The sequence below is a fragment of the Odocoileus virginianus genome, unplaced genomic scaffold (genome assembly GCF_023699985.2).
Source record: "Odocoileus virginianus isolate 20LAN1187 ecotype Illinois unplaced genomic scaffold, Ovbor_1.2 Unplaced_Contig_30, whole genome shotgun sequence".
In the NCBI taxonomy this organism is placed as follows: Eukaryota; Metazoa; Chordata; class Mammalia; order Artiodactyla; family Cervidae; genus Odocoileus; species Odocoileus virginianus.
Genome location: NW_027224347.1, coordinates 590,922 through 617,341, shown reverse-complemented (window position 1 = coordinate 617,341; position 26,420 = coordinate 590,922). Strand labels below are relative to the sequence as shown.

At 38.9% G+C, this 26,420-nt stretch overlaps 2 protein-coding genes across 2 annotated transcripts; both read left to right on the top strand.

The window, feature by feature from the left end:
- Positions 1-8,707: 8,707 nt before the first annotated feature.
- LOC110136620 (olfactory receptor 51F2-like) lies at positions 8,708-9,658 on the top strand (the record flags this gene model as incomplete). Its single annotated transcript, XM_020892426.2, has 1 exon — positions 8,708-9,658. A coding segment is annotated over one exon (951 nt), but the record flags the coding sequence as incomplete, so codon positions are not given.
- Positions 9,659-23,155: 13,497 nt separating this feature from the next.
- Positions 23,156-24,106, top strand: LOC110136621 (olfactory receptor 51F2-like). The gene has a single exon (XM_020892427.2). The coding sequence runs from the start codon at positions 23,156-23,158 to the stop codon at positions 24,104-24,106; it is 951 nt and encodes a 316-aa protein (XP_020748086.2).
- Positions 24,107-26,420: the final 2,314 nt, after the last annotated feature.

The following is a 26,420-nucleotide window of genomic DNA, read 5'->3' as shown; positions in this document are numbered from 1 at the left end:
TACAATCAAGGGAGGCTAACAAAATATAATTGCTAAAATGAGATTTTAGGAAATGGGGATTTTCCCATGGGGAGTTAGGGATGAAGGCAGGAGAGTAAAAGGTAGAAGGAGATAATAGAAGTTTAAAGAAACGCGGCAGACACAGGCCACTGCTGTGGTGTGTTTTTTCCTGTAGGCAGATTGAGCACAGTATTAGGAAATCATGAGCAGAACTAAAATACAAATTGCACACAAAACAAAATCAAAACAAAATTTTTAAAAAACTCACAATACTCCACTGTTGTTAATTTAACCTTAAGTTTGAAATCAGAACATCTCGGAGAAAAAAGCTATTTTAATACAAACATAAATTTTATGTCAATACAAAATAAAATCTCTTTCCTGCTAGCATTTGAGGCAGAATTTTGGGATAAATAAATACCTTAATATTACCTTGGAGAATAGAATGAGACAAGGCTCAGAGGAGGAAAAAATAGCATGTCATTTTCAGGAACTTGAAGATGTGTTCAGGAGGGCTGAAGCAGAAAGAGTAGAAAGATAGCATTTCAGGATAGAACTCTGGCTGGGTAGCTGTGTGAAGAGAAAGCATTTGAACTGGTCAAATCCTGGGACAGGTCAAATAGACAAGATACTCTCTGAAGAAACACTGATCATTTTCCCCTCTGTCTGTGTACCCACTGCTTATTATTCCTGGGCTGATGAATAATTTAAAGCCCTTGGGCTTGTGCTGAGAAAGCCTGAGGTTCTGCTATGTAGTCTCTCCTGTAGCCCTGCTCATGGACCAGCACTGTTCTAATTGGCATCCTTAGCATAGCCAGCAGGATTTTCATATTCATATTCCTATAACAACCTGGGCATCTCTGTTTGCTTTTATATCTTGTAAACTTATTGAACTGTGCATTTTTTTCCCACTGAGTTTCAAATATTTCTTGGCAAAGTTATCCAGGGCTTTAAAAAACATCTCCCCCATCTGCCGAAGTGCTTTCTGGGAGAAGACAATGCTTCTATTAATGCAGAAGATATCCAAAAATGGCAGCATATCTTATCAGTTTCTTGATGAACTCTTGGAAATAAACATGTCTTTTCAGACTTTCCTGGGAGTCTCGCTGTTCACTGAACCCAGGGCAGGCAAGGCGCAAGTGGGGAAGCTGGAAAAAAATGCAAGGAGCTGTAGGTTCATTCTTTGCTGGTTGGTGCAGCAGCAAGGCAGCAGCAGCCATGCCGTACTCTCCCGGGTTGACCCAGTGGACACAGCCTACGCAACTCAACTACAGGAGCTTTTCAGGCTGTGCTGATATAGGTCATTGCACGTGTGCTGTGCTATAAATGGTCTCAGTTGCTACCTAATCATGTATTTACTAAAGGTGCAGGGAGAGTGAGAGGCCATAGAGCAAGAGAGACTGACCACTGCCATCTTGACAAATTGCTCTTTCCTTACACTGGGGATCTAGAATCTTGCGACAGAAGGGGAAAAAGAAATTAAATAGGGTAAGTAAGGTCTCTGCTCTGCAATAATTCTAGTGGTATAGTTACCTCATCCTCTTTTTCCATATAGCAGACCTTTGCAAGGCAATGTTCTCTTCTATGCCAAGAAGCATGTTTAAAGAATTATTGGACTTGAAACTCACCAACCTTCTCAGTTTACCACAAATTGTCAGACTGTATTAAGTGGACAAAGACTGAGAGCTGCTTATGCGTTTCCACAATTTTGACAGAGACTGTCCGTTAAACATGGTTAATATCTCCATCACAGGGATAAATACACTAGTGTCAGTTTCAGGCCAGTCATCAGAACAGCCTGTTGCTTCTGTAAACTGGCAAGGGACACACCAAGGTCATAAAATTTTGTCATCATCTTCAGCTGTTTCCTTTAAAAAAAAGAATAGGCTTTACTCTTGAGAGAAGTTTTAGGTTCACAGCAAATTGAGGGGAAGGTGCAAAGATTTCCCATCTATTTCTTGCCCCTACACATGTGTATGCTCTCTATCCGTTAACAACGGTGACCCGCCCCCCGCCCCCAGCAGAGTGTTTCATTGATTGCAACTGATAAACCTACTGTGGGGCTGCCGGGGCTGGCAGGCGGCCCGGACCTGGGTTTCAGTTTCCCCTGAAATGGTGGGATTCCCCGCCCCCATCAGGTAACCTGGAGCCAGCCAATCAACATGCGCCTAGCAAGAAAAAGGGAACCTATCAGGGGAAAGCTGAAAAGCCCGCGAACGCCCAAGTTTGAAAAAAGCCCGCGAAGGTTTGGGCCAATAAGATTACTTTGCAAACATGTAACCAATCCGCTTAAGCCAGCTACCAACTGCTTATGCACACCTTATAAATTGGGTAACAGCTTGGGCTCAGCGCTCTCTGACCCCGTACCACTGCGTTGGACGCGCGGCGGGAGCCCTGACTCGAGTCAGCAATAAACTTCCCTTTTTTTGCGAGTTGCATTGTCTTGGAAGCCTTCTCTCTTCCCGCTCAGGGATTCGGACATCGGGCATAACACCTACATTAACGAATACATCATTATCACCCAAAGTCCATAGTTTACATTAGGGTTTACTCTTGGTGTTGTGTAGTCTGTGGCTATGGACAAATTATAATGACATGTATCCAACATTATAGTATAATACAGAATATTATCACTGTCCTTAAAATCCTCAATGTTCCATGTATGAATTCCTCCCTCCCCCCAAATTCTATTTATCACTGATCTTTTTATTATCTCCAATAGTTTGCCTTTTCCAGAAAGTCATATATAGCCATTATGACTGACTTCTAATAGGTTTCCTTCATGTTTCTTCATGACTTAGCAGCTAAGTCCTTTTTAGCACTACAAAAATCCATTTTTGGGGATATATCAGTTTATCCAGTCCCCTACTGATGGGCATTTTGGTTGTTTCCAAATTTTGGCAATTATGAATAAAACTTCTATAAATATCCATGTGTGATGTTTGGTTTACAGACATAGGATTTTGACTCTTTCGGATATATAGTAAGGAGTATAGCTGCTTGGTTTTATGATATGAGTACGTTTAATTTTGTAAGAAACCACCAAACTGTCTTCTATAGGGGCAACACCATTTTGCATTTCCATCAACAATGAATGGGAGTTATTGTTGCTCCAAATCCTCAGCAGAATTTTGATATCAGTTTTGGAAGTTTTGCATTTTAACAGGTATGCAGTGGTATTTTATTACTATCTTAATTTCATATCCCTGATGACTTATGATGTGGAGTATGTTTTCATATGCTCATTAGATGAGTTGCTGTCTTGTAAGTTGTACAGAGGTAAAATTGCTTTTCAATTAGAACTACAATCATAATCCATCTTCAGGATTATCTTTTGGGGGAAAAAAGAGAAGTTAGTCTGAAAAGAAACTGCTCTCCACAGTCAGTTGTTTGGGGCATAAAGGGTTAGCAGGACACAGCTGTATGGAGTTCTCTCCTAGGAATTGTTTTTCTGCTGAGTAAACAGCTCTCACCTGGCAGATCCTGGGCTCCTTGTAAAGTCTTTCTGAAGTCTGAGAGTTCAGTCATTCCAGAAGAATCCCTATGAGTTCTCCTGAAGAAACAGAGCTTCTTTGGAGATGGTGTAAGAGGGCAGGGCTGATGAGGAAGTATATCCTCAGCCTTAGGACAGAGACCTTTCTGCTTGTAAGTTTGTGAGATGGAGATAATTCTCTCTTTAAAAGACTCTCTGCTAATGCCTGGGCTGACTTTCAAAGGATAAAACCTCCCTTCCTGGACCCAGAAAAGTCTTTACTTGAGGTCAGTGTTTCAGTGCAATGAAGTCTTTTCTACATCAGGGACTGTATAAATCTTCATATAGTTTATAAAGCCAACTGTTCACAGGAAACTGGTGAACTCAGCAGTACATATTAAAGAGGTTTGTATTATGTGTGTGTGTATATATATAGATATGTTTGTTGTTGTATAGTCACTAAGTCTAACTCTTTTTGTGACCCCATAAACTGTAGCACACCAGGCTCCTCTGTTCATGGGATTTTCCAAGAAAAAAAAAGAAAAAAAAAAACGAGTGGGTTGCCATTTCCTTCTCCAGGGGATCTTCTCAACCCAGGACTGAACCCACATCTCCTGCATTGTAGGCAGGTTCTTTACCACTGAGCCACCAGGGAAGCCCCCCATACTTATCAATATATTATATCAATTGAAAACAATTGCTGTATTGTTCAAAATAGTTATGAAAATATCTACTTCAGTCATGAGCATGTATTCATTCATTCCACATTTTTAAAATGTTTTAAAAATAAATGAAGTGAACAGAGTGAATTCATAGAGAACAGAGTTCAATTCTTAGATTTGCCACATGGATAAAAGTGAGAAAGTAACATGACTTTGCTGAACATTTGTTTTGTAATCTTAGCCTTAGTGTTCTCATCTGTGAAAAAGCTAGTAATACGTGATGCATGTTGTGACAGTAATAGATGTGAAGCTTTGTAATGGGGCAATCTATTTACAGGTTCTTGGTGGTCTGCTTACAGGATGTTTAAGTCAAAGTTCTTAAAGAATTCTCCATGGGGGAAAGAAAAGAGACATTTAAATGTATCTTTCCAAGAATAGTTATATGCTAGTTGCTCCTTAGTTTTGGTACAAGAACACGCAAGAGTAGTTTGAGAATCAGAATTTTAAAAAGGGAAAGGTGTTCCTACTTATGTTCCTACTTAGTTAACAGTTCTCTGAATTAGACCTTACTGTTTCCCTTTGATTTTATTGTTACAGCCATGCTTTCCGGGAAACAAACTCACTCAGAAGGACAATGCAGATAGTGAAGTAGAGTTTATTACACCAGCGGGTCCAAGGCAGAGTCTCCTCTTAGCCAAGGACCCCAACCAGCATTTGTGAAAATCTTTTATACCCCATGTGTACGTGTCCAAACCCACCACCCCAATTCCCTTGAGACTTACATAAACAAAGGAAGGGTAAATACAACTACAATAACCCCATCATTCACGTGTTATGTGTTCAAACAGTCAATAATAAGCCCGCAGTTACATTCCAAACAGTTAATAATAAACCTGTGGTCACGTTCCAACCAGTTAATAATCGATAAGCCTGTGATTACATCCCGATAGATACGGAAAAAGTTTATGACCTGTCCGGAGACAGGGGTGATTACGGTATGTTTCCTCTTAGGCGATGAGTAACCTGGATGTGATCTTCAAGATTCCCCTGTCCAGAGGGGGTCTTATCCTTCCATTGTCGTTCCCACAGGCACTAAGCAGAGAGTTCAGAGTCCACTGGAGAGGCAGCCGAGCATGATCAGCACAGATAGGCCTGAGATGGAGTCCTGGCCCTATGAATTCCTTCTTTATTATCAGTTGAAAAAAGATACCATAAGAAGCTTACAGAAGAGTGGAAAGAATGATTTAGAAAAAGAGATAAAATGTAAACTGTTTGGCCTGTAGGAGGCATTGAAATATCATCATTATTGTTAAGGAGAAGACTAGCTTGGACATTTGGCTAATCCGCTGAAGTCTCATAATTTATTTACTATAGTAAAAAGAGCATTAACCCAAGAGCTTGCTTCTGCTATGGAACCAAACATGGGTCCACTTGCCTTTGTGCAGTAAAGCTCATCTACTGATTGTGGTGGAGAAAGTGCAGCATTTTGTGCAGGGCAACAAGCAAGGAGTTCAAGACAGCTCGTGCCTAAAACACTCAAACTCATGGATCAGCAGGGTTTCAGAAAAGCATTTTTAAAGGCAAGGTGAGGGAGAGGTGTTCCAGGGCCTGCAAACAGCTTGTGCACAGTTCTCTGATTGGATTATGATGAGGGAACAGGGTATTGTCACAGGTTGTTAGCGTTAGCAGTCCTCAGATTCCAGTAAGTCTGGGGCAAGTTGCTCCTGGTCATCAAGTAGTTAATTTGTTCCACTTGGTGGGGCTTTAGCATCTATCCAAAAAGAAAAAAGAAAAAAAAAGAAAGAAAGAAAAGAAAACCCTCAAGTAATGTGCATTAGATGATATGACCCTAATGGCAGAAAGCAAAAAGGAACTAAAAATCTTCTTGATGAAGGTGAAAGAGTAGAGTGAAAAAGCTGACTTAAAATTCAATATTCAAAAACTGAAATCATGGCATCCAATCCTATCACTTCATGGCAAATAATGGGGAAAAAATGGAAACAGTGACAGACTTTATTTTCTTGGCTCCAAAATCACTGCGGACAGAGACTGTAGTCATGAAATTAAACAAACAAACAAACAAACAAAAAATGCTTGCTCCTTGGAAAAAAAGCTATGACAAACCTAGACAGCATGTTAAAAATCAGAGACATCACTTTGTCAACAAAGGTCCATATAGTCAAAGCTATGGTTTTTCCAGTAGTCACGTATGGATGTGAAAATTGAACCATAAAGTAGGCTGAGTGCAGAAGAATAGGTGCTTTCGAATTATAGTGCTGGAAAAGACTTGAGAGTCCATTGGACAGCAAGGAGATAAAACCAGTCAATCCTGAAAGAAATCAACTCTGAATATTCACTGGAAGGACTGAAGCTGAAACTCCAATCTTTTGGCCACCTGATGGGAAGAGCCAACTTATTGGAAAAGACCCTGATGCTTGGAAAGATTCAGGGCAGGAGAAGGAGAGACAGAGGATGAAATGGTCGATGGCATCATTGACTCAACGGATATGAGTTTGAGCAAATTCCAGGAGATTGCAAAGGACCGGGAAGTCTTTGCGTCCTTGGGGCCACAAAGAGTTGGATATGACTGAGCGACTAAACAACAACAAAATGACTTCAGAAAAATTTGTTTTTATCATCAGATCTAAATTTGAGCAAAGTTCAAGTATTAAAGATAAATACCAGCTTAATAAGAAAATTGTTAGTTTATCTCCTTTATTACTATATACCAGTATGTTTACATGAACTCTACTTCTCATGCAAAGGGCTCTATATCAGGAATGACTGACATTAAGTATCTAGGGTCTATCAGTATTATCAGATGCAATTTAATTCAATTATTCAATAAATATTTTTACACACTAGTTTTCCTGGCTTTGAGACCAATGGTCTGAGAAAACTGATGAAGTCCTTGCATTTTCCTGGGGTTCATTTACACCTTACTAGCCCTGTCTCTGCTGTCTCAATAGAAGGTGCTACTGTCTTTTCCTTAAATACTGCTATTCCCCAAGGCCTTTTTTTTCAGGCCTCCTTCTGCTTATATTTTATTTTTCTAAGATATTTTTCACTATTCCTGTGACTTCAACCCAGGTGTCAGTTTAACTCTAAATCCGTATTGTCAGGGCAGGAATACTTTGTTTAGAATGCAGAGGTAAGTACATATTCTAATTCCTGCAAGGCAAAGTGAGGACTTTCTTGCAGCTGAGATCCAAGGGCTAACTCAAAATCCATGAATTTTAATTTTTTATGCATTTCCTCTTAATTCAAATTTTCCAGTCATTTTTTTTTTAGTAAGTCCTCCAAAGGCTGCCTATATTGAACACTTTTCTCTCCTCTCAAATGCTCTCTTCATCACAAGTTCTATAACCAGTTATTCCCACTGAAGTTAAAGCCACTCCTTACTCATTTAGGGCTGGGAAAAACTCATTAAATTAACTAACACTGAGATATTTGTTTTTCCCAAATCTTGTATCAACCATGTTGGAGTGCTAGGTCTGATTCTAATTTGGTTTGTCTGCTATTTATTCATTCATATTTGTTGAAGGAACACATTCATGAATGAGAGAGGATATATACATACTTTAAAAACCAAGCACTCTTTCCACAGATAAAATAGAGTATCAGAAAACTTAGGACACACTTAGAGGAACTTATTTGATCCTAAAGATTTATTGATCTGTGTTGAATATATGCCCATATCCTCAAACAGATAAGCTGGTTCAGAGTCTTCATTCACCATCTGGATGTACATCTGTCTTAATGAGGCTTTCTGAGGGTCCACAGCCCTGCCTTTAAACACATCAATTCATTTTCAATATCTCTTTTGTCATAATGGAATATTAAGAATCACACTTAGATAATTTTGCTCCAATTATTATCTGCTTGCAATGACCTCATTTGTTCTTGTTAAGGTTAACTTAAGCCATATTTCTTCAGGAAGAATTTTCCTTACATTATCAGATTCACAGTTACTACTTCAATAAATGCTTTACCAACTATATACACTGTAGTCTATTTGTACAGATTGAATGACTTTTCTTAGTAGTTCATTTTTATCATTACCTCTTGCATATTTTATTCTGTAAAATATTTAATAGTATCTTAACTATACTGTTTTCATTGGATATGCAAAAACTTTCAATGGACCTCTTAAGGTTTTTGTCTTGGAAAGTGAGAAGAGAAGAAGTAGGAAGAATTCCCTTTTGTGTTGTCTTAGATTTGTGTAAAAATACTCTATCTGCCCATAACCACAGAATCATAGATGTGGGAAATATCTTACCATTATCTAATCTAATCTCCTCTTATATCCGTGTACATAGATATATACTGAAGCCTAGAGGTAACAAGTGGGGCTCCGGTAAAACTCAGCTGCTCTAGATTTAGCCCTCTGTCTCTTCCCCTAAGTCAACCAAGATCAACTCTAAACCTAATAAAAGTAAATAATAATGCACTTACACTTAAGAACAAGACACAGTTCATTAGTGATCCTAAATTGTGGAAAAGCATGAAATCCTTTTTCATCCCTGTTTTTGCAGGACTTGCTCCTTTTTCCCAGTGAAATTTGTCTCCTTCACTCATCATTCCATCCTTCAATCAGAGCATATTCTACTCTACAGTCTTCTTTCTTACTGGCATCCCTGGTTTTGAAACCTACCATGCCTGGATCTTCATCCCATTCTGTTGTCTCTATGTCATTGCCATCTCAGGGAATGGCATGATCTTGTTCGTCATCATCACTGAATCAAGCCTTCATGAACCCATGTACTATTTCCTCTCCATGTTATCCTTCACGGACCTAGGACTATGCCTTTCCACATTGGTCACCATGGTGGGTGTTTTCTGGTTCAACACCCGAGAAATCAGCTTTGATGCCTGCATTGGCCAAATGTTCTTTATCCATGGTTTCACATTCATGGAGTCCTCGGTACTCCTTGCAATGGCCTTTGACCGCTATATTGCCATCTGTAACCCACTGAGATATGCCACAATCTTAACCAATTCAAGGATCATCAAAGTGGGCTTTGCAATTGTTATTAGGGGGACAACAGCTCTGATTCCTTTACTCCTTCTCCTTAAACATCTGTCTTTCTGTGGAAGTCATATTCTGCACCATTCATATTGTTTCCATCCTGATGTGATGAAGCTTTCATGCACAGACACCAAGATCAACAGTGCATTTGGTCTGGCCATTGTCATCTCTACTGCTGCCTTGGACTTTGTTTTGATCCTCCTCTCCTATGTCCTGATCATACACTCCGTGCTTAGCATTGCCTCCCCAGAGGAACGGAAAAAGGCCTTTGGAACATGTGTATCTCACATAAGTGCCGTTGTCATCTTCTATATCCCCATGATCAGCTTGTCACTGGTGCATAGATTTGGGAAGCACGCCCATCCCCTTGTGCATACTCTCATTGCCAATATTTATCTGCTCATCCCTCCTGTAATGAATCCCATAATCTACAGTGTGAAGACAAAGCAAATTCAGAAGGCCATGGTCAAAATGGTTCTTTCTAAAATAATTTAGAGCCATTTCCACTGTATTCTTTCATTAGGCTGTCTTCTCTGACCGATGTTTGATCATTCCCTAATGTAAGTTACCATGATTCATTAAAATATGTTTATACACGCTTTAATCTTCTGATGATCCAGTAACTTACTGTATGCAGAGTTCTAAACTGAATTCTTTGAGAACAGGATGCATGTCTTGTGTTATGTAAGCCTCTCATAAGTACTGCACCTGGCACGGAATAGGATCATGCTTAAAATATGTCTGTAAAAGGACAAATTAAACCATGAGTGAGTGAAGTGAAGTCACTCAGTTGTGTCCGACTCTTTGTGAACCCATGGACTGTAGCCTGCCAGGCTCCTCCATCCCATTGGATTTTCCAGGCAAGAGTACTAGAGTGGGTTGCTATTTCCTTCTCCAGGGCATCTTCCTGACCCAGGGATTGAACCCAGGTCTCCCCCACTGCAGGCAGACCCTTTACCATCTGAGGCACCAGGGAAGCCCCAATTTAAACCATAAATTGGAGTCAAAACAGTCTCAGCACCTCTAGTGTATATAGCTATCAAGGCAAGTCTGATACAATTTTGATCAGTAGCAAAGTCTAATTTTCAGCAATTCTCAGTTACTGGAAATGCTTACTATTCCCCCAAATAGAGGATCATGAATAAGTACAATAAACAAGAGGAAATGTGAATTAAAATGGTATTTTTCTATTTCTTAAAAGAGTTCTTCCGACCCTTTCGTAAATTTTTTAACACTTTAAGTATTTAATGTCCAGTGATTCATCTTCTAAATATATGTCTAATGGGGGAAAGTGGGCAAGAATGTTATGATATGTTGTGACATTCAACACATTGTTATATGTTGCAATTTATATGATAATTTAAAAACTGAACATCTACTTCAAAATATCTGAAAAATAAAACATGAACTATCATGAAAAAGGTAGATAATGATATAGATAAACATATATATTAACAGAAAAAATTAAAATATAGTGTACTATCACTGTTGTGTGTATATTTCATTTGAATATACACAAGTGTACATGTACATACACAGAGCACGTCTGTTAGAAAGGTATGGAAAGATATGTTCCAAATGTCAAGGTTAGTTATTTTTTCATAATTGAATATTGGTTTAGTTATACTTTTTCTTTACTTTCCTATACTTCAAAAATGTTCAATAATGAGGTTTTTGTTGCTGCTATTTTTGAACTACAGATAGTAAAATGATGAACTTCCATTTAACAGCTTTCTAAAAACACACAGTTTGTTTGTTCTTCACTTTCCATAGGCTCTTTGTTACCAAGGGTCTTCATAGTCTGTCTTCATACTGCCCACTGGATACATTTAGACTATGACATCCACTTTCCATTTCCATGGGATTCCCTTGTGGCTCAGAGGGTAAAGCATCTGCCTGCAATGTGGGAGACCCAGGTTCTATCCCTGGGTCAGGAAGATCCCCTGGAGAAGGAAATGGCAACCCACTCCAGTATTCTTGCCTAGAAAATTCCATGGATGGAGGAGCCTGGTGGGCTATAGTCCATGGGGTTGCAAAGAGTTGGACATGACTGAGCAACTTTACTTGTTGTTTCCATTTCCATTGCATCCTTCACTGCTCTCAGTGTGGTCCAGTATCGGGCATCAAAAACAGTTGAAATTCTTTTATTAAGTGCAGATTCCTCAACTCCCCTCCTCTGCCACAGAAGTACTTAGACACTCCTCAGATGGAGTGCAAGAATTTGCATTTTAACAAGCTACCTATAGGATATCATGTATATTGTAGTAACACTTTTATAAGAGGTTTTCACTTCTGAATAACAGCATGATTAATCCTAACACTTAGCTATAGTTTTTAATCATTTTTCTGTCTCTGACTGAAACATCCACCTGCTCTCTGATTTTTTGAGTTTTAAAATGTATTTTCTTTTATTAGATTTTCCTGGCATTGCTCTTTTGTCCCCTTCTTTCAGGAGGCATTAAAAAAATCTTTTTTTTTTACAGCTAGTTAGGCCTCTCTTCCCTGATTGATTTGAAACTGTTCATTTTTTTCTTCCAGTTTTACAGAGAAGTACTTGACACACAGCACTGTGTAAGGTTAATGTTTACATCTTAATAATTTAGTTTACATATACCACAAAATGATTACCACAGTAAGTCTGGTGAACAATAACACCTCACATAGATACAACAATAAAGAAATTAAAAAAACTTTCCCTTGTGATGAGAATTCAGAATTAATCTCTTAACTTAGCAGATAACACTCAGAAGTGTTAATTATATATATATATATATATATATGTATATATATATATATATAATGCTTATATTTTTGATTGCATTCATCCAATCCCCATGTCTGGTGACCCCAAAATGCTTTTTTTTTTTTCTATGAGAGTGTTTGTTTTTGAAGTAAATTGACCTATAACACTATGTTAGTTCCTGCTACCAGCATAGTGATTTGATATTTCCATAAAATCACCATGATAAGTCTAGTACTGTCTGTCACCATACGAAGATATTATATAATTATTATTGGCTATACTCCCCTTTGATGCTGAAGCTCCAATACTTTGGCCACCTGATGTGAAGAACCAACTCATTGGAAAAGACCCTGATGCTGGGAAAGATTGAAGGCAGGAAGAGAAGGGGACAACAGAGGACAAGATGGTTGGATGGCATCACTGACTCAATGGACATGAGTTTGAGCAAGCTCTGGGAGATGGTGAAGGACAGAGAAGCCTGGTGTGCTGCAATTCATGCAGTCAGACACGACTGAACAACTGAAAAACAACATATTCCCCACAGTGTATATTTCACACCTGTGACTCATCTATCTTATATCTGAAATCTCCCTCACCAATTTCTTTTTTTTTTTTTTTCTCATACCCCTTCCAGGCTTGTGACTTATTTTTTTTTATTTATTTATTTTTTCATTTATTTTTATTAGTTGGAGGCTAATTACAGTATTGTAGTAGTTTTTGCCATACATTGACATGAATCAGTCATGGATTTACATGACCCTCACCAATTTCTTAATCATCTCCCTCTTCTGTTTCTCTTCTCCCCTGACCCTCAAACCCCCTCCCTCTGGCAATTACCTATTTGTTCTCTGTATTTATGAAACAGTTTTGTTTCATTATGTTTGTTTATTTAAAAAATTTTTTAGATTTCACATGTAAATGAAATTATATTGTATTTTTCTTTATCTGACTTATTTCACTTAGCATAATATATTCTGTGTCCAGTCAACTGTCTGACTATACACCTCTAAACTGAAATAATATTTTAACCAGTTGTTTCTTATGCATGATACTCTGTGCACATCACTGTACCAGATAATAAGAGGATTCATAGTTGGTGGTCTCTTCCTATAGGAAGAACATGTAGTAAAGGGAAAATCATTAACCTAGGAAGCTCTTAGGCCTATATCCTGATCCTAAATATATACTATTTAACAGAAGAGATCAACCACATATTCAAGTATAAGCAATAAAAGCAGAAATATGATTCCAATTGCATGGATGCTCAGTGAAAGTATTGAAAATGGAGAATTTAAAGGTAGAGAACCATATTTTTCACTGTATTTTAAAACAAATGTGTTAAAGAAAGTTCCCATGAAATTAACATACACTGTAGTAAGAAAGATGACTCCTGGTGTGTGCATTATATATGATTTTGTATAGTATAGTCATGTGTGTTGTGTTAGTAGTTCAGTTGTGTCTGACTCTGCAACCCCATGAACTGTAGCCCGCCAGGTTCCTCTGTCCATGGAATTCTCCAGGCAAGAATACTGAAGTGGGTAGCCAGTCCCTTCTCCAGGGGATCTTCCTGACCCAGGGATCGAACCCACATCTCTTGCATTGTAAGCAGATTCTTTACCATCTGAGCCACCAGGGAAGCCCATAATCATATGTAAAGTAACACAATTCTATTTTAAAGTATACAAATTTGTTTTCTTTTTAAAGTGACACAATTCACAGAAAGTTTCCTTAGGATAGTCATTCTTTTTTCTTACAGGAAATACTTTTCTGTTAGCTATGTTTTTCTGTGAATTCAGTGTCATCAACTAGAGAGAGGTCCACATATTTTTATAGTTTTTGTATTTATTTATAGACCTTATGAAAACATGCTTTTTTGAGATTATCTGAGCAATGCTAAAAATAATTGCCTGGTTAATCTGATGCAAAATTTGGAAGAGTAAGTGATCATGTATTCTACTGAGACCTCATAGGCTAATTGAGGGTTTGTTTGAAAATGTTTCCTAAATTGATATTTCTGTATAACTGAGAGATTGTGGCCTAGAAGAAAAATGTTATATTCTTATCATTCAGGTTGATACTGCACCAAGCAGGGAACTGCAGTATATTATTGAGCCTCAAATAAGATGCCTGAAATCTTCAGTTACTTCATAGGGATGTGTAGAAATGTGTTTTTCTAGGGAAGGAGAAAGATTTGATTGCATACCAAGCAATTTCTATTATGTTATTCAGATACAAATGCTTTAGAATGCCTGCAAGGTCTTATGCAACAGAGATCCTGCCTTCCTGTTTAGGTTCACTTGCCACTTGCTGTCCCACCTGCATCCAGGGCTCCAGGCATGCTGAATATGCTATTAGTCACTTTTCTTTTTCCTGTACTCTGTTCTTCCTTGTCTCCTGAAAAACTTGGTGCTGACCCTCCTGCAGGATAAATATATGTCTTTTGATGCCTTCACAATAAATATGCCCAGTTGTCATCATGTTTATGGCTCTTTCTTCACTGGACTTTCAGCATTGAGAGGAAAATGACTCGGTTCTATTCCCTGCAATAACAGTGCAAAACCCTGGCATGTGATGCATACTTAACATGCTTTATAAAGAATTAATGACATTTTAAAGAAAAATAAATGGAAAGTTTTGTTAGAAATGCACAAAATTCACAGGAGATACTGGAGGCTGATATATTTATCAGTTGGGTGTGGGATAGTGTGGGGTCAGGGGTGAGACTATACATAGAGCAAATGGTTTGTTTTGGATTTTTTACTCACAGATTTACTTTTAACAAACATTTACTGGGATACAAATTCAAGGACCAATCATACCAGTCCATGCACAGAAATGACTAAAATAAGTTTGATGAAGTAGATAGGGAAGGCAGCCCTGAGGGAGAATGAACACTTGGGAAGCTTCATACTCTGGGGCCATAAAAATGTCCACTAGGATTTTTCTGATTAAGAAATTTCATACACTCTACATCTTAGCTCCTTATATATGCCACCAGTCCCTGAGCTGTAAACCTCCCCTCCTCCTGAGGCCCCTTCCTGGCAAACAGGGTGGGAAAGAATTTACCTCCATATACTGTGTAAGTAGAATTGCTACGCTCAGAGAAAAAGGTGAGATTTTACCCACATTGACTTCTTTAAGAATGAGGAATATTTTATTAACTGCAAAAAGTACTCTTGGGGTCCAAGGAAATTTGTATTTCTGGGGACATAATATTCTAACTGGGGGGGGTTCCACTAGTCTTTGGACCATATGTCTTGTTGCTTAGAATGATTTGTAAGCATGTTCTTGCAATTGTGAGTTTTCCGGTCAGTTATATCACATTTCAAAACCATGTGCAAGGCCAGCTGGCACTATTACTACCATCCACCATTCACCCTCATACTCATTAACCATTATTAAATGTCTCCCAAGGACTAGTTATTAAATGTTTACAAATGTTATTTTATTTAATCCTTACAAATTAATGCTTTGATAAGCTACCCATTTCTCAGGAGAAGAAACTAATGTTCAGTGTTCAACCTCATCTAGTTGTCGGTAGGGCCAGCATTTGAATCTAGACTTGTCTGATTCAATAACCATATTAGTATCTTTCTGTAATTAAAGGAGTGAAAGAAGTCAAGGTATTCCAGTCCAGAACTTGCATCTTACTCTGACAGTGAGACTGGAATATTATCTTCTTGTAAGGAGAAAATTATTATCAACAAATGAAAGGAAGTATATGAAAGTTTACCCTACAGTATTAGGACAAAGTCTTCCATTGAAAAATCTAATATGCACATGTGTGCACATGCACACGAACACTCACATATTCTGTGGGAATGAAGGAGAGTTCAGTGAGATTTCTTTGTCAGTTTACAACTCTTGGATATAATTTATATCAAGAAGCATGGGTTTTCTTCCTGCACTGGACATCATAGTACAAAGTAATGGGAACATAATGATGAATAAACAAAAATCCACCTTCCAGTAGATAATTTCTGTTGAAGAGACATATTTTCAAATAATTCATAATGGAGTAACTACAATTCTAGGTGCTGCAATACAATAGGATGTGACTCTAGAGGAAATTTTTTCTTCTGACTTGGCTTGGAGAAAGTGATGTCATCAAATATTTTCTAATGTAACTATTTAATGTTAAATGTAAACAAATGAAATGAATTTACAAATGGTTCACTCTAGCGAGTAATGGGTCTAAAGTATGTCGGCTAGTTCAAAAGAGAAGAGGCGGTCCATCAGTTAAATAAAACAATATGAAAAACTTGCGGGTAGTTTGGTGAAGTAGAAAAAGTCTAGGTTGACTATATTAAAAGGTTCCTGGGGCAGCAAAGAGGCTTGGTGGCAAAGTAGACTGGGGCAATCCTTGACTGCTATAAAAAAGAGATAAAGAGTTTTGACCTCATTTTGAAGGCAATGAAGAGCTCTGTATGAGGAGTGACATGGAGGTGTATTTTTGATAGATCATTTTGACATCAATATGGAGAACATCTTAAAACTCAGGGCAAGGAAATTACTTATGAGAATATCGCTAAATTCTGGAAAAATTGATGAGAGTGTTATGTAAAGTGACGGTGATGGAGCTGGAAAATAAGGATGGTCAATCAAAGAATACTGAGGAAGGTGTACCTATGGAAGTTTGGAGATTAGATGGCCAGGGCAACTTGGTAGGCAGAATTCTTAAAGGACCTTTAATATTCCTGCCTCTTGCACAGTCAGTTGAGTCAGTTCAGTCGCTCAGTGGCGTCCAACTCTTTGCGACCCCATGAATCGCAGCACGCCAGGCCTCCCTGTCCATCACAAACTCCCTGAGTTTACTCAAACTCATGCCCATCAAGTCGGTGATGCCATCCAGCCATCTCATCCTCTGTCGTCCCCTTCTCCTCCTGCCCCCAATCCCTCCAAGCATCAGGGTCTTTTCCAGTGAGTCAACTCTTTGCATAAGGTGGCCAAAGTATTGGAGTTTCAGCTTCAGCGTCAGTCCTTCCAATGAACACCCAGGACTGATCTCCTTTAGGATAGACTGGTTGGATCTCCCTGCAGTCCAAGGGACTCTCAAGAGTCTTCTCCAACACCATAGTTCAAAAGCATCAATTTTTCGGTGCTCAGCTTTCCTCACAGTCCAACTCTCACATCCATACATGACCACTGGAAAAACCACAGCCTTAACCAGACGGACCTTTGTTGGCAAAGTAACGCTAGTAAAGTAATGCTCAAAATTCTCCAAGCCAGGCTTCAGCAATACGTGAACCGTGAACTTCCAGATGTTCAAGCTGGTTTTAGAAAAGGCAGAGGAATCAGAGATTAAATTGCCAACATCTGCTGGATCATTGAAAAAGCAAGAGAGTTCCAGAAAAACATCTATTTCTGCTTTATTGACTACGCCAAAGCCTTCGACTGTGTGGCTTATTGTGTGGATCACAATAAGCTGTGGAAAATTCTGAAAGAGATGGGAATACCAGACCATCTGACCTGCCTCTTGAGAAACCTGTATGCAGGTCAGGAAGCAACAGTTAGAACTGGACATGGACCAACAGACTGGTTCCAAACAGGGAAAGAGGTATTGTCACCCTGCTTACACATTGCTACTGCTGCTAAGTCACTTCAGTCATGTCTGACTCTGTGTGACCCCATCCCTGGGATTCTCCAGGCAAGAACACTGGAGTGGATTGCATTTCCTTCTCCAATGCATAAAAGTGAAAAGTGAAGTGAAGTCGCTCAGTCATGTCTGACTCTTCGCGACCCCATGGACTGCAGCCTACCAGGCTCCTCCGTCCATGGGATTTTCCAGGCAAGAGTACTGGAGTGGGGTGCCATTGCCTTCTCCTGCTTACACATTAGGTCAGTACAAATCACTCCCTTTGAGTTTGAGTGGAGCTATGAATGTGGTGGGACACCACTTAGGGAGCTTACAGATATTAATAAAGTCTACGATTACTTGACTTTGAGTTTATCAAAAGCAAGATTGTGCTGAGTGAGCAAAGCTTAATCATGTATGCCTTTATAAGAGAAAGCATCAAAGAGATCCTTCTGCTGGATTAGAAGAGGCAAGATGTCATGTTATGAGAAGTCTACCTGTCTGAGTCTGAGAGTAGTCTCTGGGAGTTAAGAGCAATCCCAGTCTCCAGTAATCATTTCAGTCACTCAGTTGCATTCAACTCTTTGCAACCCCATGGTCTTCAGCACACCAGGCTTCCCTGTCCATCACCAACTCACGGAGCTTGCTCAAACTCATGTCCATCGAGTCGGTGATGCCATCCAATCATCTCATCCTTTGTCATCCCCTTCTCTTCCTGCCTTCAATCTTTCCCAGCATCAGGGTCTTTTCTAAGGAGTCAGTTCTTTGCATTAGGTGGCCAAAGTATTGGAATTTCAGCATCAGTCCTTCCAATGAATATTCAGGACTGATTTCTAGCCAGCAGGAAAATGGAGATCTGAACACTACATCACAAGCAACTCACTTCTGCCTATAACTTGAATGAGTCTGGAAGAGGACACTGAGCTCCAGATAAGAATATAGGGCTGACTGAAACTTCTAAAAGGAACAAGACGTCAACTATAGGTATGAACCATTAAAGAGGTGGAAACCTTTAAAGAGAGGTGAGGGCAGGCAAATATTCACTAAGTGGTTCATGAAGAGAAGGGGAACCTGTAACAGTGAGACAAGGTTATTAAATAAAGGTTTCTTTTTCTTTATTTCCTGCCTTTCTCCCTTCCTTCCTCCCTCCCTGTCTTCTGCCCTCTCTTTTTAAAAATTTTTTCAAAAATTGCTTATGTTGATGTGGTAATGCTACAAATGAAAGAGAATGAGACTTTTCAAAAAGAAAGAGGGAAAATTGTTGGAGTTATCTCACACTACAAAAATAATTCTATATATTCACTTTTTCCTTAGTGTTTAGGAAAAAAAACTACATTCCTTATCCTTTTACTGTTGAAAAGATAATTTGATACTGGGCCCCTGTTACCTTTAAATACTACCTATTAATATTTTTACATTTCACAACTTAGTGGCATTTTGAAAATATCTGAAGCTACAAAGTTTTGACATGCTTAGAATTTTTTCATGGTGGTTTTAACTTATTAATTCCTGCAAAAGTAATCTTCTTGTTCTCAAGGAATCCTTTTTTTTTCTAACACTTCTGCTATACAACTTTCTAATATGTGAGACAGATAATAGTTCTATCTCTTCTGTCAGAATCAGACAATAAGTTACGTGGATAAGTGGGGAGGGATATGCAACTTTTATTGAAGCACAGTTGATTTATAATGTTGTGTTAGTTTCAGATAATACAGCAAAGTGATCCTGTTATACATATATGTATATATTCTCACCCAGATTCTTTTCCATTATATGTTATTACAAGATACTGAATATAGTTCTTTACGCTATATAGTAGGTGCTTGTTGTTCATCTGTTTTAAATATAGTATTGTACATTTGTTAATCCCAAACTCCTAATTTGTCCCTAGCCCACTTTCCCCTTTGGTAACCATAATTATTTTCTATTTCTGTGAGTCTCTTTCTGTTTTGTAAATAGGTTCATCTGTATCATTTTGGTAAACTTTTGCATTGTAGTTGAGCGCCCTCATGAACTTTTCACATATATTAGTTTAATCCTCAAAATCATCCTTTGGGTTATGTATATAATGATTACTTTAGAGAGGAAGAAATTCAGGCAGTTTAGTAACTCATCATGTAGTTAGTTAACTCAGCCAATAAATATATTCATCCATGTTTGAACACATCAAAGTTTAGAATGAGAAATCCTAAAAAATTGATTGATATGCCAAAAAATTAACATGAAAATGCCCATAATTTGGAGAGCCTCTATACTCAGATTGTTCTGTATTGATGGCTTATACTCGCTATATGTTGTGAAAGTTAAAAAGGTACAGTTCAAGTTGTGATATTGCAAATAGGCTGTATATTTATATATGATATTATCACAACCACTAGTAGGGACTCAACAAATGTTAGCTGCTTACTAAGATTGGAGATATTCACCCCAGTTGAAAAGAAGTATCCAGAGAATGAAGAGAGGATTTCTTTTGGGGGCCACCAAAAGCTAACTTACTTTATTTACTATATTCAGAATCACTGCATGTACTGTTCACTGCTGATCTAAATTCCACTTAATTCTATAAACAGATTTTAACTAATATTTAATGATTGTATATCACATGAAGTCAGGAGGTGATGGGTATAATCTCATTTAACAGACATATGATTTAAATAAGATGGGTTGTTATGAGAAGTGTTTGTGCACAAACTCTAAGTGGAGTGAAGTGAAGTCGCTCAGTCGTGTCCGACTCTTTGTGACCCCATGGACTGTAGCCCACCAGGCTCCTCCGTCCATGGGATTTTCCAGGCAAGAATACTGGAGTGGGTTGCCATTTCCTTCTCCAACTCATGTCCATCGAGTTGGTGATGCCATCCAACCATCTCATCCTCTGTCGTCCCCTTCTCCTCCTGCCTTCAATCTTTGCCAGCATCAGGGTCTTTTCTAATGAGTCAGTTCTTGCATCAGGTAGCCAGAGTATTGGAGTTTTAGCGAGAGCATTAGTCCTTCCAATGAATATTCAGGACTGATTTCCTTTAGGATTGACTGGTTTGATCTCCTTGCAGTCCAAGGGACTCTCAAGAGTCTTCTCCAACATCACAGTTCAAAAGCATCAATTCTTTGGTGCTCAGTTTTCTTTATAGTCCAACTCTCACATCCACACATGACTACTGGAAAAACCATAACTTTGACTAGATGGACCTTTGTTGGTAAAGTAATGTCTCTGCTTTTTAATATGTTGTCTATGTTGGTCATAGCTTTTCTTCCAAGGAGCAAGCGTCTTTTAATTTCCTGGCTGCAGTCACCATCTGCAGTGACTTGGGGCCCCCCAAAATAAAGTCTCTCACTGTTTCCATTTTTCTCCATCTATTTGCCATGAAGTCATGGGACAAGATTCATGATCTTAGTTTTCTGGATATTGAATTTTAAGCCATTTTTTTCCACTCTCCTTTTCACTTTCACCAAGAGGCTCTTTAGTTCTTCTTTGCTTTCTGCCATAAGGGTGGTGTGTGGATCATCTCTGTATCTGAGGTTATTGATATTTCTCCCAGCAACCTTGATTCCAGCTTGTGCTTCATTCAACCCAGCATTTCACATGATGTACTCTGCATATAAGTTAAATAAGCAGGGTGACTCTACATTCAAATAGGCATATCTTTCCTTTTCTCCTTTGCCTTTAGCTGCTCTTCTTTATGAAGGTATGACCAAAATCAAATCCTGATGATTATAAAGTTGAAGTGACAAATAGATTCAAGGGATTGGTTTTGATAGACAGAGTGCCTGAAGAACTATGAACAAATGTTCCTACCATTGTATAAGAGGCAGTGATCAAAACTATCCTCAAGAAAAAGAAATGGAAAAAAGCAAAATAGTTGTCTGAGGAGGGCTTAGATATAATACAGAAGAGAATAGCACAGGAGAAAGGGAAAGATAAACCCAACTGAATGCAGAGTTCCAGAGAATAGCAAGAAGAGATAAGAAAGCTTCTTAAGTGAATGAATGCAAAGAAATAGAGGAAAATAATAGAATGGGAAAGACTAGAGATCTCTTCAAGAAAACTGGAGACACTAAGGGAACATCTCATCAAAGATGAGCACAATTAATGACTAAAATGGCAAGAACCTAACAGAAGCAGGAGAGATTAAGCAGAACTGGCAAGAATACACAGAAGAACTAAACAAGAAAGTCCTAATGACCCAGATAATAACTATAGTGTGGTCCCTTATCTAGGGCCAGGCATCCTGTAGTGTGAAGTCAAGTGGACCTTAGGAAGCATTACTACAAACAAAGCTAGTGGAGGTGATGGAATTCCAGCTGAGCTATTTCAAATCTTAAAAGATGATGCTGTGAAAGTGCTACACTCAATATGCCAGCAAATTTGGAAAACTCAGCAATGGCCACAGGACTGGAAAGGGCCAGTTTTCATTCCAGTTCCAAAGAAAGGCAGTGCCAAAGAATGTTCAAACTACTGTACAACTTCACTCATTTCACATGCTAGCAAGGTAATGCTCAAAATCCTTCAAGCTAGGCTTCAAAGTACATGAACTAAGAAATTCCAGATGTACAAGCTGGATTTGGAAAAGGCAGAGGAACCAGAGATCAAATTGCCAATGCCCTTTGGATCATAAAAGAAAAAAGAAATTTCAGAAAAAAACTACTTCTGCTTCATTGACAATGCTAAAGCTTTTGAGTCTGTGGATAACAATAAACTGTGGAAAATTCTTAAAGAGATGGGAACACCAGATCACCTGACCTGCCTCTTGAGAAATCCATATTCAGGACAAGAAACTACACTTAGAACCAGACATGGAACAACAGACTGGTTCAAAATTGGGAAAGGAGTACAACAAGGCTGTATATTGTCACCCTTCTTATTTAACTTATATGCAGAGTACATCATGTGAAATACTGGGCTGGATGAAGTCACAAGCTGGAATCAAGATTGCCAGGAGAAATATCAACAGTCTCAGATATGCAGATGATACCACTCTAATGGCAGAAAGTAAAGAGGAACTAAAGAGCTTCTTGATGAAGGTGAAAGAGAGTGAAAAAACTGGCTTAAAATTCAACATTCAAAAAACTAAGATCAAGGCATCTGGTTCCATTACTTCATGGCAAATAGATGGGGAAAAATAGAAACATGGGCAAGTTTATTTTCTCTGGCTCCAAAATCACTGTGGACAGTGACTGCAGCCACAAAATTAAAAGACACTTGCTCCTTGGAAGAAAAGCTATGACAAACCTAGACAGCATATTAAAAAGCAACAAGGAGGTTAAACCAGTCAATCCTAAAGGAAATCAACCCTGAATATTCTTTGGAAGGTCTGATGCTGAAGCTCCAATAATTTGGCCACCTGATGCAAAGAGCCAACTCATTGGAAAAACCCTGATGCTGGGAAAGATTGAAGGCAGGAGGAGAAGGGGTGACAGAAAATGAGATGGTTGGATGGCATCATTGACTCAATGGACTTGAGTTTGAGCAAACTCTGGGAGATAGTAAACAGGAGAGGGAAGCCTGGCATGCTGCAGTCCATGACATTGTGGTCTTGGACATGACTGAGCAGCTGAACAACAACTGTCTTTTATAAATGTTTACTTGGTGAAATAATTTTATGTCAATGCATAGTAAGTGAATGAATACAATTTATCATTGCAGAACACTCAGATTAAGATATGTCAGCTTGAGTTCAACATGTCAACTTTCAAAAATACCACATCCTCTTCTGTCATTTTCTTTCTGACTGGTGTTCCCGGGCTGGAAGCCTTCCACACCTGGATCTCCATTCCCTTCTGCTTTCTCTATGCAATTGCTCTCTCAGGAAACAGCCTGGTTCTCTTTGCCATTGTCACTCAACCCAGTCTCCACGAGCCCATGTATTATTTCCTGTCCATGCTTTCCACCACTGACCTTGGCCTGTCTGTATCCACTCTGGTCACCATGCTGGGTATCTTCTGGTTCAATGCCAGGGAGATCAGCTTTAATGCCTGCTTGTCACAAATGTTTTTCATTCAACTTTTCACTGTCATGGAATCTTCAGTGTTGTTGGCCATGGCCTTTGATCGATTTGTGGCTATCTCTGATCCTCTTAGATATGCCAGTATCTTAACTGATCTTAAAATAGCACAGATTGGAGTAGCAATCATCATCAGGGGTACCCTAATACTGACTCCTATGGTGGTGCTTCTTAAGCGCTTGTCCTATTGCCACAGCCATGTGCTCCACCACTCCTTCTGTTTCCACCCTGATGTGATGAAGCTCTCATGCACAGACACCAGGATCAATAGTGTGGTTGGTCTGACAGCTCTGATCATCACTGCTGGGGTGGACTCGATCTTCATTATCCTGTCTTATCTTTTGATTATCAAGACTGTCCTCAGCATCACATCCTCAGAAGAGAGGAAGAAAGCCTTCAGCTCATGCATCTCTCATATTGGTGCTGTTGCTGTATTCTACATTCCGTTGATCAGCCTGTCTTTTGTTCACAGATTTGGGAAAGGGGTCCCACCATATGTACATACTCTGATTGCAAATGCCTACCTGTTGATCCCCCCTGTAATGAACCCCATCATCTACAGTGTGAAGACCAAACAGATACGCAGAGCTGTGCTAAAAGTTCTCCATACCACTGCAACAAAGAACTAGATGTGTTTCTCATTTTTTTCTAGTCCTGGGCATCATAAGAAGTGAAAGTCACTCAGTCATGTCCGACTCTTTGTGATCCCATGAACTGTAGCCTGCCAGGCTCCTCTGTCCATGAAATTCTCCAGGCCAGAATACTGGAGTGGGTAGCTGTTCTCTTCTCCAGGGGATCTTCCTGACCCAGGAATGAAAACCGGGATCTCCTCATTGCAGGCGGATTCTTTACCAGCTCAACTACAAGGGAAGCCCAAGGGTATCATATAGATGAGTAAAATGCCATTTATAGAAGCAAAAATCTTGCAGCTCATGCTTGGGATGAAAGCATCAACAATATCACTTTAGCTTTAAGTAAGAAGACTGTCAGATAAAAAAGATAAATTTATGCTGGAAAATCCCTGCTGCTATTTTACTCAGATAACCACACTTATATTAATATTTCTTCATTCAAGATGAAAGATTTATAATGACCAGGATCCCATGATCCAGTTTTGATTTCACAAATGGAATTAGTTTTTGTTTTTGATTGTTTTAGACAAAGATGGGAATGAAAAGTATATTAACAATTGTAAATTACCAAATTTTATCATATAAATCTGGCACAAACAAACTGGCATTGTCCATAGCTATAGAATTGTTCTAAATATGTTTAGCTTTCTTTATGCCTCTGGCCTCCCTGACCTTTAATATTTAACTGTTATCATCATCCATACAGTTTTTACTGCTTTGTCAGTCATTTAAAAATTTTTGTCAAATATTCTTACCTTCACTTAGCTCTTCAGGCAAGATTTATAGCACAATCATTCTGTGAAAATAACTCTCCTCAGATCACCTCCAAACTATAGTTTATTCAGAAGTACTGATGTCATACTTGATGCTTAATAAATTTGTTGTTGGTTAGCAAATATCATCTAGAAATAAAGTAATTTTCCTTATAGTCCCAAGTTTATCAGGAACCAAATGTAGACACAGTTCAATTTGGTTGGATTTATGTTGCTGTATTTGAATTCTCTTGTCAAGAAGACTTGAAGTGGGTATGCTAGTTTTGCTCTAGATAGGAAAATGGAAATCATACCAGCAGTTAACACTGGGGTTATTTAATCCAAGGAACTGGATACACAGGATTAGAGAACTGCAATGACACAAAGGTAATACAGAGATAATTACTGCAGGATGTCACTTCTGCCTTTAAGTCTATGTAAGCAAAAAGAAAAGTCTGTGGTTATGAAAACCTAGAAGCCTGGTGGAGGGTCTCCTCAGAGCTGACTCTCAGACCTGTAATGAGAGGGTGCTGCCCTTGCTGGGTTAGTACCTCACAAGTTCACAGGACAGACCACAGGGAGCCAAAACCCAAACCTCTGTGGGTGGGCACTTTGTAGGTGGAGCTTATGCATCAGGAGCCCAGAAGAGGACCTCTCAGAGAACTGGGACTCAGGTCCCTGGAAAGGAGCCCACTGATATTGGTGTTAAGAGTGTGGAAATACTTGAAATTGGAAAGTGGGTCTGATACTAGCCAGCAAAGAACTATTGCTGTCCAGGCATTGGCAGGAACAGCAAGGCAACAATGTCCTTGTCCTTCTAGTATAGCAGGGAACCTAGCTGTCAAACAATGATCATGGTTATTTATTTTCTGTCTTCTTAGCAGCTTCAGAGCATAGAGAATAGTACTTTACAGAGCTGAGATACAATATCTTCATATACAGCCCAGCGTGGTAATGTGCATGTAACAAAATTAAGTTTGATGGGGCCATTACAGGAGTTTTCTTAGTTGCTCTAATCTGGACTATTGATAATAACATCAGTATCCAGTAGCTATAGGCAGACAAGTGCTTCCACACTTCACCAAACATTTCTACATACAATCTTCTGCAATGCTGCTAATTGAACATTTCCAGGAAACATGGAATGTGAACTGTTCTTGAGATGAAATGGACCTAACTGACATATGCAGAAGATTCTAGACAACAGAGGTAGAATACATATTCTTCTCAAGCACAGGAGGAAATTCTACCAGGATAGGTCATATGTTAGGTCATAAAATAAGCCTTAACAAAATTACCTGTCAGTCCTGCCAGGGATTCTAAGGATTTCACAGATCTTTTGTATGGATGTGACAGCTCATACATCTTGTTTCCTCTTGGCGGTGGGACAATTCTTTAGAATGTATGTCTTCTCACCCTGCAGAGCCAGACTGACTGCTGCTAGACTCCCATTTGCTTTCCCTATTGTGTGCTATTAGTTCAACTTCATGTGCTTTCTTTTGATTCTGCCTAGTCCAGCTGGTTCTCTGTGTGTGCTCACTGGCCATCTGTAAAAGCTT

What these genes read in the sequence shown, in the direction of transcription:
- LOC110136621 (XM_020892427.2), top strand. Translation starts at nt 23,156, where the DNA reads ATGTCAACTTTCAAAAATACCACATCCTCTTCTGTCATTTTCTTTCTG.